Genomic DNA, 13807 nt, shown 5'->3' on the forward strand with positions numbered 1-13807 from the left:
ATACGTCTTATTTGAATTTTCGTATAAACCAGAATATCAAGGATATTCTCCACCCAAAATTCTACAAAAAAATAATTCCTTAATCTTATTTTATTTATTCTTTATTTTTTCATCTTAAAATTGTCGGTGTGGTCTTATAATATTCAATAGACCACCGACGAGTGCCTCGTTTAGAATCATGATGAATCGTAGCAGCATCCTGTTCTGGTATATCTGCATAATATACATATATAACCAGGGGTAGTTGAACACTTGAAAGATAAACCAAGTGGCAGGATTCGTGTGCCAGTATAGGCAGACTTTTTAATACAACACTCGAATTTAAAAAGTAATATTTTCAAATAAAAATTGTATCTAAAAAAATAGCTTAATGTTACATTGTCTTTTTTTTTATTCTGTCAAATTTAATAAATATATTTTTTTTTCATTTCATTTTATTATTTTTGGTTCATCACATAAATATGCCGGCTGATATCTGACAAAGTACTAGGTATATCAGCAATATCCATTATTGAATTGATTAAATGTGGCATAAACAAAAAATCCATTCGACCTACTAATAGAAAAAATGAAAAAAAAAAAAAAAAACGACTGGCAGTATGTTTGATCCCTCATGAGTTTATCCATGGATTTAAGATTTCCTGGATCCACCACAATAATGATTTCCGGTAGTTTGATTAAATTGAATGGAGTGCGTGGATCGGCGCGTAAAAGTACATCAATGGATTCAAAAATCGTGGCAGATGTGGTGTTGGCTTTTGTGTAACTATTTATACATACATATACACGATGCATTTCATCAGGTGATGATTGTATATAAAAGCTGTATTTATAAATTTCCCTCTTATTTTTCTTCATTGATATATATATTTTTTTCTTCATCTTTTCCTTATACGTATACCATGAATCGTGTATGTGTGTATAGAAGATGTGAATGTTTATATTTACTACATGTTGCGTGTTGGTCGGATGAATTTCTCGTTTCAGGTGCAACGAGGCGATATTAACGCACTACAAGATGAGACGAGGGTTCGTTATTTTGATAGCCTTCTTGTTGCGCACTGGCGCACTCGTCTACATACATTCTGAGGGTTGTTTTTTATATATATATACACAACAAAAATTTAAAATAATATATGTTTTGGTATATGCATAGGAAGTTGAGTGGGCTTTTGAGTGAACAAACCACCTTTTTACCCTCAGCAATTATATCTTTCTCTCTTACTTGTTGAGATGTTTTTGTCTCGTTGTGGGTAGTTAGGCACTTTGCCCATGTAATATGTGGCTCAAGGTTTATACACAGTAAAAGCGATTATACATATGGCCTGTTTTCTTTTTGTATTTTGAGAAGCCGCGTTTAAATGCAAGTGTGTGTAGAACATATATTATATACATACGATAAGCAATGAGAAAAGCCACCGCATTAACCACTACAATTTTTACAATTTTCAAATGATTATTTCATGCGTATAATGTAGCTAAACGTCTGCCTTATGTATATCGGTAGCAATAGCCCAACAACCTCGTTGGATCACGTGTATAATAGGTGCCAGGTCTATATACCTTTTGCAACATGTTCTCTTCTCTGTTTGTATAAATCTTTTTTATTTTTTTACACGCTGTGAAATTTATTGAAGCTTCTATGATCAGTAGGCAACATAAAAGAATTTATTATTTAAAAAAAAAAAATAATAATAAGTATCGTGTTTATCGATTATCTTCAGTCAAATCACCCGGAGCTATTTCGTATATTTAAAAATAAAAAAACATATTGGCCCACTAACGCTATATTGTGCAGCAATAAAACGTGAATAATTAATTTTTTTATTTTATAACTCATTCATTTTATTCATTGTATTGTTATTAATTGTATAAATTAATTTCCATAGAAAATTTAATATCTATATGTATAAAAACATTAAAATGAGTATTAAAATAATTTAATATTATTTTTAGCCTAAAGTTATCAAAAATTATTAATACTTAATTTTAATGTCGCATGGCAACTATAAATTTTTTTTTTATATACATAATTAAAAATTATTAACTATCAGTATTAATAAATTAAAAGAAAAACAAATAAAACACTGAAAAAGTAATTACTTTAATCAATGTTTTTGATTGTAATAATTTGGCCTATCACAGCTATACATTTTTCAATCATTTTAAAATATTTAAACTAAATATCTCTCTCTAAAAGATCGAGAGTATATCTAAAGTTAATCATACCTGTTGGAAAAAAATTATTCCAAACCCGATATATTTTGGATTATTTCATAATCATCTATTTCATTTTTTTCTGATGTTCCTGGCAATGGCAACTTTAAATCATTATTTTCTACTGCCAGTTTTTTTGAATCTATATTTTCTATTTTTTCCTCAATTTTTTCATTCAATTCATTTTTGATTGTTGATGTTTCTGATGAGTCTTTTATTTTTAAAGATTCAGATGTAATTTGTTGATTCAAGTTATCATTCGAGACCTGATAAAAATAAAAAACAAACAAATTATTATCAAGTTACTTATTGTATTTAATTAAATAAATTTAAAAAAAAAAAATGCATTTTTATGTTTACTTGAACTTTGACTATCAATTCTATAGGTTCTCTTTTTTCCTTACTGCGAACTGATGAATTTTCTTGAGGTGTATTTTTTTTCTTTTGAAGTGACAAAAATTTTAAAGGACCAAGACCAAGACTCAGTGAGCCTCCTATTGAAATGAATAAGATGAACATGGTTATTAAAATAATTGCAGTAATAATTAACACTGTTAAAATTGGTCCAAGAGCCCATTGTGTCCAGATAGGCATATTTTCTGAAATAAATATCATAATTTATAATTTATATGAAAAATAAATAATTAAATATTTAACATAATTTAAAAACTCACCAATACTATTCTTAACAAATTCACTAACGGTACTTCCAGCTATTTTTATAGGTTCAAATGAAAATACAGCAAGCATACGTGATAATGCCTGAGCAGGAGTTACTTGTAAAAATGGATTTTCCATAATAGCTTCTTGGTATTTTTGACAATGAGTATCAGCTAAAAATAACATAAATATTATTTAATATAATAAGTAAAAAATAATTGTTTATATTTATTTATATTTACATGAAAATAATGTTGTTATTATGTCAAACCATGTCATTTTATATGGCTGACATTGAATAGGAATTTCAGTATATCGCAATTGTTTCGCTGTCAGTTTAATTTTAGCCTCCTGTAAATTTAATTAATTATCATTTCAAATAATAAATAAAAAAATAAAAAAGTATTGTTAATTTAATGGAATAATTACCTCATACATTTGTAAATAAGTTATGGTAAAACTCACAACAAATATAATGAAAATACTAAACAAAATCATTTTAAAACAAGTCCATTGGCATTTCAACAATGTCCAAGTCATGTACAAAAAAATAATAGATCCAACAATCCATTCTTTATATGGCCAAAAACCAGATGCAGTTGGAATAAAAAAACTTTTAAATATAAATAATGCACTGGTTAATGCATTTGTATTTGGTGATTTAAATACATCAGTAACTATTGAATCAATATCTTTTATTGTTACTTTTCCAAGACCAAAATCTTTGAGTTTTTTTAATTCATCTTTTGTTAATTCAATAACAATATTACTTGTAAAAAAACTATCATTTTCCTAAAATAAATATGATAATTAGATGTAAAATAATATTATTTAAAACAAAATTAATTACCTCAAAAACAGCAAGTCCAAGAAGCATATTGATTAATCTACGTGAAAACATTTCATCAGGCACATCTTTTGTTTTTCCATGAAGACAATCATGTAACACTTGACTACATTTTCGTTCTGTTAAAGTATTGCTAGAAAAAAAAGTCAAGTTAATATTTCTCTTTGTCTTTGTATTTTTAAACAGTTAGTTATACTTACATTTTTTTATTTTCTGGTTCAACTGATTCTTCGTTAGCTTGTATCGTTTTTGTATGCTTGTTGTAATAAACTGAATGTGGATCAACATAGCCATCATGATTACTGTAACATATAAATAACATATATTTTTTTTACATAACAACATGATTATTGACATGAAAATGTTTTAAGATTATAATAAAATATTATATTTACAGTGGTTTTGAAAAATCAAATGTATCTCTAGCAAAACACTGAGTAATTCCACACAATATAATAAATATAAATGTTAAGCAACAATTTTGCTTATCAACAATCATTTTTGTAAATAATACTTGACAATTTGTTGATCAAACAAATTGGAGTATTTTTTTGTTTTCGTGCAGTGACAAGTATAAAGTAGTCTCAGTTATAATATCACAAATTAAAACCCAACTAATTTTAAAACACATTAAATAAATACACTCAATAATTATTGAAAAATAACGTTAATAAACAAACATTCGAGATGCCTATTATTTATTTTTCACACAATTGATTATTGTTGTTTGACGCCATTTGCAATTGACAGAGCCAATCAGAGCCATCTAGTGAAAAATAAAATTCCCTGCTCTGCGATAGCTGGTAAGTTACCGACGAAGAGTCAAGAAAAAATCTAACGGACATTTTGTTTTGTTTTTTTTTTATTTTTGGTAAAGACGCACACGAAGGTCAAGAGACAACAAGGAGAAAAAAAAATAAACAAAAGAGTGCTAGACCTAGACGTGGTGATTGTTATGTCAGGTGTTAATAGAAAGCAACAACAATAGCTTGGTAAGTGTGTCAACAATAAAATTACAATTATTTTAATTAAGCCAACGTTAATTATTATATTAACAATGCCAAAGTACGAATAGAATAAAATAATTATTTCATGCATCCTGGAGTTTACATTAACAGAAAATTTGCTTTTAATTCGGGTTTACTCAATTTAATTTCATAAATAATTTCATAGACTGTTGGTTCAGTAATTTGTGCTCTAAAATAATGTAAATGTCAGGACTCAAAACATTTCAATTTCAATGATTACATTTGGTGATGATGCAAGGCAGATATTTTTTATTAATTATTGATAAATCTATATATGGATCCATTGGGAATTTAACTCTTTTTTATTTTTTTTTTCTTAAAATAATTTATTAACAATATTGATTCATCATTAGTGAATTATTTTTTAACTTCAATTAATATAAAAGTAGTGAAATGGTAATTTAAAAATCAAAGATAAATAAAAGCTGCTGAGATTTTAATCACTTGGAGGATAAATTAACTCAAAATAAAATTAAAAAACTGGGTCAATCAGTCACTTTGTAGTTGATAAACTATAAATTATTTTAAAATAAATATTAAATTATTTTTAAAACCTGCATAACATTGTACAATATATATTCTGTTTGTTTATATAGATCCTGGTGATACAAGTCAAGTTGGTTATTCAGTTGAGAGAATCATCTTACTGGAATGACAGTATTTCTTGACAAACTAGGATGGAATCATTTCATGTTGCACCAATGTATATTGACTTTGCAAGGTAAGATTTGATATATATATATGTAAAGCACTTGTACTTAGAAAAGATATGTAAATATCCCAATTCATACAAGATAAATGTCATTCGTTTATTATGTGTATATAAAGCTCAGATCAGTTTTGCTGACACCACATTTTTCTTTTATTTTTTTATAGAGAAAAAATGCAATGTGTCTTTTCAAATATTAAAAAAAAATATTTATCAGCTAAAGGATATTTTTCAGTATCATGTTGGATCAATGAAGGCCATAATAATGATGATCTGTTTTTTATATCGCTCAAGGTTTGAAAAATTTACTAAACAAGTATTCCTTTTTTATTTTAAAAAAGTATTGATAAATAACAAAATAGAAAAATACTTGAAGAATATATATAAAGTGATAATTTTGATAATATAGCCTGACAAAAGTACGATCCAATTCTAGTATACATACTATATTTAGTGTTAAAAATTCTTTACACGTTCAAGAAAGATAAATTTTCATAAAAGCTGTGCTTTAATATTTCTACCATATCAAATGTAATACACTGTAAAAATATTTCCAATATTATAGAGCAATTCAGTGTGATATATCATTCCAACAAATTTGATACATATTGTAAGAAGCATTCGTATTGAATTTCAATCAATTATACTTGAACATTTTATTATGATTTATCAAGTTAAGAATCTCATCGAGTTTTATTGACACCAATAAAACACGTATATTAAATTTTATTAACTTCATCAGAATGATTAAATACTTGAAAATTTGTGGTGACCAATGGTATATCGTTAATCAACGCTCAACTGGCCAAAAAGCGTGATAAAGTTAGTGGCTTTTCAACCGCACGACTCGCATTTCTAGCAAGATCAAATTTAGATAAATCTCATTATTCAAAACTCAATTCAAAGCTCGTTTATTAATTAAAAAAAATATATACAATCTTTTTTAAAAAATTTAAAATATTTAAGTCAATGTAAATTCAAACTATTCATGCTATTTTCACATGTTTTTAGATTTAAAATATATACTATTTACGTTCCTTCGAGATTTTCCTATTTTCAACAGTATAATATTTGAATTTACACGATTGCCTCATAAGTTGTATTTTCATTCACAAACCATAATTTCATACTTATTCGTGCATTCGCGTGAAAAATCCAATCATCATATATGAAACTGTTGATATACTGAAATATATTATTTATTTATTTATTAATTTCTGTTGGTGTATTGTCGTTTTTATGTGTTAGTGAAAATTTAGTCTTTATCATTCACACTGAATGAGCATTGTAAATCTAGTGGAAAGTACAAACTTCATTTGGTTTTTTACGTTTCAATGAGTACCACATAGCATTCAGCATGATAACTTTTTTGTTTTTTTTTTTTTTTACTTTTTCAATTTAAATATTTATATATTGAATAAATAAAAAAATGAAATAACCAATAGCATTAATTTAAACAAATAATTTGACTTTTTAAGCTTGTAGCTTTTTTATTTTTTTCTTGATTTTAAAAAGTGAAATAAAAGCTCATTTGCTTTGTTAAAAAGTTCTGAATGAGACAAAATAATTATGATATAAATTTGTAGATATAATTAATTTTTAAAACAGTATATTTATGTGATGTTTTTATATTTTTATAGGACAAATCAAATGAATAGTAATGTCAAGTGGACCTTCACCATCTTTGATTAATGGTTTAGATGCAATAGCAGTTGATGCAGCAGTGACACTGGACGTCGATGATTGTATTTGTGCACTTGGAAAGGATGGCGCAGGTGTGTATTAAACTTCTCACCCTATTTGTCTCTTTTTCCATGTATATATATGTATATTTATTTAATATATATACACACAGATGTACAACAGCCCTCAGAGGGTTGTTGAAAGTTGGTGTGGCTGCGCGCGGATTTTGCAGAATATGAAGAGGTGGAAAAACAAGGACAGAAATTTGCAACGACTAACGGAGGCTAACACAGGGGTGGTAGGTGGTGGTATCCAGAAAGAAGGGGATGGTGCGTCACTGGCTGCAGTGAGCCCAGCAGTGAGGTGATACGTTAGGCTCCGCGCGGGAGTCTCTCCTGCGTTTGCTTGTACTTTTTGTGCACAACCAAGTTATAAACTCAGTTGACACTTATAGTATACTACACGCGGCATAATTATTTGCCAATTTCCAGTTTATTATTTCAAAAAAAAAATAAGTGAGCAATTATTTCATATATATATTTATTTATTTTATTACGTTTTAAAATTATATATATTTTACTACTTGTTGATATGAATATATTTTTATATTCAAGTTTTATTGACAAATAGTTTAGTGTTTTATTATTAATTAATCAGTATTTCATTGGAATGATTAAAGTTAAAAATTATTGACAATGTTTTATCAATAGATAACACATTGTGAAAATCACGTAAATTAGTTTTTCCATTTTTATTTTTATTTTTTTTATCATTGTTTATCATTGTTTGACTAAAATATCAAAGGATAAAATATTTGTCATGTTTTCTAAACCATTGATCAGTTATTATCTGCACGATTGGTCACTGAATTACGTGACCAAGCTATAACTTGATGGATTTTCGTGATTTTTTTATTTAATGAATATCCAGGTAAAATGCCGGACATTGTGATAAAAGATATTGTTTATTGTGCGGGGTAGAAAGAGGGGTAGTTTCATGCAATGAGGGGTTGCAGATGTAATATTATCGTGCGTCTTTGGTTCAGTAGATTCAAGCAGTAACACGATATATCTCATGTCAGCAATGCGGTTCTTTGTTAAAATTTTTTTATTTATCTATTTTTTTTTTTTAAAACATTTATCGTGAATTATCTTTGTTTTTCATTTTTTAAATACTTATCATTTTAAATATCAAGTACAATACGAGGTCACCTGCAATATCTTTTAAACGTTACTGATTTAACCCTTTGAACTTTACATAAAAAGTTTGTGTTTGTGTGTTTTTAAATATATAGCCAACTTCAATATTATCTTCGTCAATCCGTATACTTTGTGCTTATCATAAAACAATCGTAATAAAAAATGAGCTTTTTTTTTTTTTTTGTACTAAGGGTATTTTTTTATTACAGTCGTGACTTTTAGGTAGTAGGGCTTTTAAATATCTAATGTATTTTTTTTTCGTTTTGAATTTTATATTTTTTATATTATTATTTTTAGCAATTTATTATGTATAAAATAATAATAGTATATAAATTTCTACAACAGATAGATTTTAATTAAATTTTTATTCAATTAGAAATACTGATAAGTCTGCTTATCGATTACAATCTTTAATTAAATCTACAAATTATCACCCTTTTGGTATTTCATTTATATGAAGAAAGATATAGCTATAGCTGAGAGAGAAAGATAAAAAAAAAATAATATATTTGGCGAACGGTTTTTTATATTGTTCCCGGAAATTTAACCTGTCAACAGCGGAATGTTGGATTTAAAAAATGAGGCTGATGGAACGTTTAGTTGGGGTTGCATGTATTTCCTTAACATTCTCATAAAAATCAAGAATTCATAGCTCCCTTTAGCTCGAAAAGTTGATGATATGTATATTGCATTTTAACAACCCACATTTCACATCGATATTATATATTTTCATAAATTATTATTATCATTATCATAAAGAAAATATGAATTATATTTTTTGTAATTTATATCATTTGTTTATTTATTTATTTACATTCTTGGAAATTAAATGAAATAGTTTATTCATCGATCATTCCAACGAAATATAGTCTCTAGCTATTGTATTAAATTTGTGTTGAATGTGTTTCATATTTTAATGGAATATTTAGACGTTTTAAAGTAAATTTATATAAAAGCACAGTGACACGTTAAAGTGTATATATATGCTAGTCACAGTGAAAGACGTATAAAGTAAAATAACATAATAATAATAAACTTTGTGAGTTAACGTACATATGTGTGTTCAACGTAAAACTTTTATAAAAAAATGTTTGTGGGTGAAAAATGCGTCCAGGTCGATGGTACACTCGTTGATATCAAGTGACCTCGTTGGTTTTACACAACAGTGTCGTGTATACATTTGATATCTATTATCCACTAGGTGAAGAATGCATGTGATATTTTCCACAAATTTAAAAAATTTATTTTTCATTTTTTAATAATGTTGAAGGCACAGTAATTTGTTCAAACTTCCTCTATTTTATATTCCTAAAATCGTTGTTATTGTAAATTTAAATTTTCCATTTTCCTTTCAATTAATTACTGTAATATGATTTTAATTGAAAGACGTATTTCATTTGATCATCATAATAGTGTTTTATTGGTCGAATAATATCAATCATATGACTTTATGTTCAACTAGTTTTTATTAACAATTTTTTGGTCATTGCTAGATTGGTAGAAATATATTTTTTTTTTTTTACTATTATTATTCTTTTGGCATTTTGCCTTAACATGCCCAGCCTCTCAGCCTTGAGAGCATTCAGTGATAATTGATAATACCCTAAATTTATTCTGATTACATCTGGTTTAAATTTATGCCACTGGATCTAAAATCCTATCTTAGCTACCGTTTTATTTTTATAATATTAATATTGCCTCATTTTAAAATTAATTAGATTGAATAGTCTCTGTAAAACCACTCAAGTGCACATTTTTTATTTTTCATAAATTAAGTAGTCTTTTATTCTTAAAATCGGGAGCTCTTGATTTTTCATTTATAATTTATTTCACAGTATTAAATAGAGTTTGTTTTTTTTTTTTTTCATAGTTAAACTATATATAAAAATTAAAAAATTTTAAACGAAGAGAAAAAAAAAAGTCGTATATTTCATGTCTGACAAAATTTATAATATATTTTTCAATTTTCCTAGGTTTTTCATGAACTCAAACAAGTGCCATCTGCACTTTCTGAGTTTTCATCTATTTTTTATTTTGCATTATTATTATTATTATTATTATTATTCCATGAAATAAATTTTATAAAGTATAAATGCATTTATATTTTCTTCAAAAAAAAAAAGAAAGTATTCTCAATATATTTTTTTCTTTTCTATTTTTAGTCTGGACAGTATTATATAGTATTATAAAGCGCAGTAGAGTAAGGAAAAATATATAAAAGAAAAGAAATAAAAAAAAAAAAAAAATATGATATAAAGAAGTGCAAAAATTAAAAAACATAAAAAACGTTCGATACAGTAGTTGTCCGCATTGCGTTTAAACCAAGTCACTCAATGTTTGTTAAAATGTGTCTTGGTAATAAACTTCACCTCAAAGTGTAGCCCAAAACTTTATTGTTAATTTTAAAATAAAAAAATATTCATGGTATCTCTACATGTAAAATTTTATAGTCCAAGTTTAGAATTTATATTTTTTTTTATTTCAAAACTTCCGGTTAGCCTAAATCATGAATTTATTTGCATTTATTTATTTATTTATTATAAATAACACGGTGGTATAATAAATGTTTATGATAAAAATTTAAATAAGCAAGGAATTTTATGTGCCTTCAACAGAATGATAAGGTTAAGGGTAAATTGTGAATGAAATTACATTGCCATCAGGCAAATTTGTCGATCGAGTGCGACGAGTGTTATTATTATCGATAATTTATACATTAGTTTTTAAATATTTTTTTTCCTCTCTGCACACAGGCACCAAGGGGATAAACTAAAAATATTTCATCGAGTTAATAATCAAGCAGTGTCTAATTTGAAATTACACTGTGAAATCACTAAAAACATAAAAATCATATGATACCAGTGATGAAATTGAAATTGTGAAAAATGGCTGATAAAACTCTGAGTGAAGTAACATAATAAATAAAAAAAAAAAAACGGTATAAAAGTATAGATGTTATTTTTTTTATTGAAGGGAGTAAAAAAAAGACAATATGAAACAAGAAAACCTTTGTAAAGTTAAAAAAATAAAATAAAAATTACAGTGAAAAATGATAAAAGTGTAAAAGTAAAAGAATATAAGAAAAAGTCGAGTGAGCAAAGTAAGAAGGAATAATTGAATCGTAAAAAATAAAAACGAATATATATATATCAATAAGTTTGAACTAAAAGTGATGAGAGATATTAGGAGGAGTTGAAAAAGACACTGTCAGATTGATTATAGATGGTCGAGGTGCTTAATTGGCGGCCTTGGGAGCCTACGGGGCCGTGCAGGGCACCTCGCACCACCCCGCGGAGTCTCCCGGGTGTATTAAATTGTGCTTCAATAATTAGTTATCAATTTGGATATATTTGGGAGGCCAAATCAACGGCCTCCTTAGTAACAAAAAAGGCTGGCAAGTGCAATGTGGCAAAGCGGGGGCATGGGTGCCCATGCGGCCAACAATCCATGGATGAAACTTATGGGTATTGTGCACAAAGAAAGAAGACATCACGATTCTGGTGGTACAACAACTGCTGGACAGGTACAACTTGTTGCAGGAGCAAACGATCGTGCATTAAATCAGTGAGTCAATAATTTAATATTTATCTTTTTTCTTTATTTATTTTTCATTTATGGATACTATACATGAAATTTATTGAAATTGCTGTCCTATATAATCTTTATGTTTATTAAACCAAATAGTCTATATATGTATTTCTTTGTTGAGACATTTTATTGTCGAGTTAGTGGCTTGAGTCAAGTGATAGCAACAATTTTCTTGTACAATAATATCACGGGGAATTGAAACATCTCACTGATTCTCTCTGGAGAAATAGTAAATGTTATTATTCTTATTATTATTATTGTTGTCTTTGCTGACTGGATTTTCATACCTGTTGGATTATGTTCTTGGATAAGTTTATTCTATATTTGTTCTTTTTTTTTTTTGTGTTTATATCTGCGTGATTGAATGGTCTGGATACCATCCAATATATTTTCTTGCCAAAAACAGTCAAGGCTTGATTTTTCGTACAGCGATTCAAATAATATATATAGTATATATTTTTCATATAATTCCTGAGTATTAAATCTCATATACATATAAAATAAGCCTGTAGAGTTTCGATAAATGTGAATCAGCCAGGTCAAATAATAATAACACTTTTCGTTTTATAAAGTGTAGAATATAATGCCAAATAAATTCAGACATTTTTTTTGTATTTATGGGCATTGAGATATATTGAATATGAAAATATAGCTTTGAAGCATTCAGTTGAAATGCAATAAATGTTCCCCGGGGGTTGTCCGTATATATAGTTTCTTTACATTTTTTATTTCTCATTTATTTTACCTAGCAAAAAGTACGATCATTTTTTTCTGACGCAAGCAAGTAATATCTTCTCGAAGGCATGTCATAAAATAATTTTTTTACTATCTTTTTTTTACGAGTATATATAGTATCTATATGACAAAATCGATTAGTGTTAAAATAAATGCGGTTTTTTTTTTCTTTTAATTTTAAATTCACTTGTCGAAATATCTTTACCTCAAAAGTTTATGATAAAAAGTACCTTTGATCCGACTCCTTGAAGTTGAATTAAAAAAAAAATTACAATTTACAATGAAAATAAAAATAAAAATTTTCCAAAGAATATGGCAAGTGTATCGTCATATTATTTTTAATATTAATATTCAAAATATCAACATAATGTTGATGCCAATTCTTGTCATAATAGAAATAGCATTGATTTGAATGCCTTTACATGGCGTAGTTCTGTACAAGTTTGAGATTTGTATTGTGGTATGGGTTAATATTGGATAATCAAACGATGCGATGTATTTCAGCTGAATGGTAATATTCGTATTTTGTTGGTATAACGTCACGTGCAACAGTAAATTGGGTATATTTAAAATTTGCCTAAATTAATTACAATGTGGCTGACATACAAGTACACCCTTGGGACAATGAAAATTAGTCTACATTGAACTGAAAAAAAAATAAAATAAAACGATACAAAGTTAAACTCTTGGACATCTGTCTCTTTTTTTTTTTTTTTTTTTTTCTTCACTCAATATACCTAGTATCAACTTTTGATGAATATATTATTATGTGATCAATTATTCTGCTAAAAAACCTTCAACTTTTTATTTATATTTTTTGATTTGTACTTCACTGAAGGCATCAATTTTGAAAATACGATTTTCAATTACGTACAATGGTTTTCATCTAAAAAGTTGAGAATTTTATATTACTGACCTAGAATTCTATAATTGCGAAATTCCAAAGGTACTTAATAGTTTGGGCTTTAATAAAATTGGTCTGTATTTATACATGAATTTAAAGTTTACGATTTTACATGTATATTAACTTGAAATTCTTTATTTATTTATTCAAATACAGTACACATTATATTTTCATAAATAATAAATTATTTTATTTTTTAAACGTAATTTGCAATAACTCTTGAGTTGAGTAGTCTCA

At 26.8% G+C, this 13807-nt stretch overlaps 2 protein-coding genes across 5 annotated transcripts in view; one reads left to right on the top strand and one right to left on the bottom strand.

Moving 5' to 3' along the window:
• Positions 1-1819: 1819 nt before the first annotated feature.
• Positions 1820-4439, bottom strand: LOC122848671. 2 transcript variants are annotated; one of them, XM_044146897.1, is made up of 8 exons: positions 4120-4439; positions 3925-4026; positions 3728-3857; positions 3307-3669; positions 3120-3228; positions 2892-3050; positions 2578-2816; positions 1820-2483 (listed from the first exon to the last, which is right to left on the bottom strand). In XM_044146897.1, exons 1-8 carry the CDS (start codon positions 4221-4223, stop codon positions 2244-2246), a joined length of 1446 nt encoding a protein of 481 aa, XP_044002832.1. In that variant the 5' UTR covers positions 4224-4439; the 3' UTR covers positions 1820-2243. The 2 variants fall into 2 exon arrangements, with proteins under 2 accessions (XP_044002832.1, XP_044002833.1); XM_044146898.1 differs by having other exon boundaries at positions 2368-2483; positions 2622-2816; positions 4120-4421.
• Positions 4440-7467: 3028 nt separating this feature from the next.
• The window catches only part of LOC122848673 (potassium voltage-gated channel protein Shaker), an 81152-nt gene continuing 74812 nt past the window's right edge, over positions 7468-13807 (top strand). Inside the window, exons 1-3 of one of the 3 annotated variants that reach the window (XM_044146900.1) lie at positions 7468-7659; positions 9273-9544; positions 11097-11907. In XM_044146900.1, coding sequence (XP_044002835.1) covers positions 11747-11907 — 161 coding nt within the window. In that variant the 5' untranslated portion in view covers positions 7468-7659; positions 9273-9544; positions 11097-11746. Of the gene's footprint in view, positions 7660-9272; positions 9545-11096; positions 11908-13807 lie in introns of those variants that run through there. The other 2 variants (XM_044146901.1, XM_044146899.1) reach the window with 2 other exon arrangements.

The sequence above is a fragment of the Aphidius gifuensis genome, linkage group LG2 (assembly GCF_014905175.1).
Source record: "Aphidius gifuensis isolate YNYX2018 linkage group LG2, ASM1490517v1, whole genome shotgun sequence".
In the NCBI taxonomy this organism is placed as follows: domain Eukaryota; kingdom Metazoa; phylum Arthropoda; class Insecta; order Hymenoptera; family Braconidae; genus Aphidius; species Aphidius gifuensis.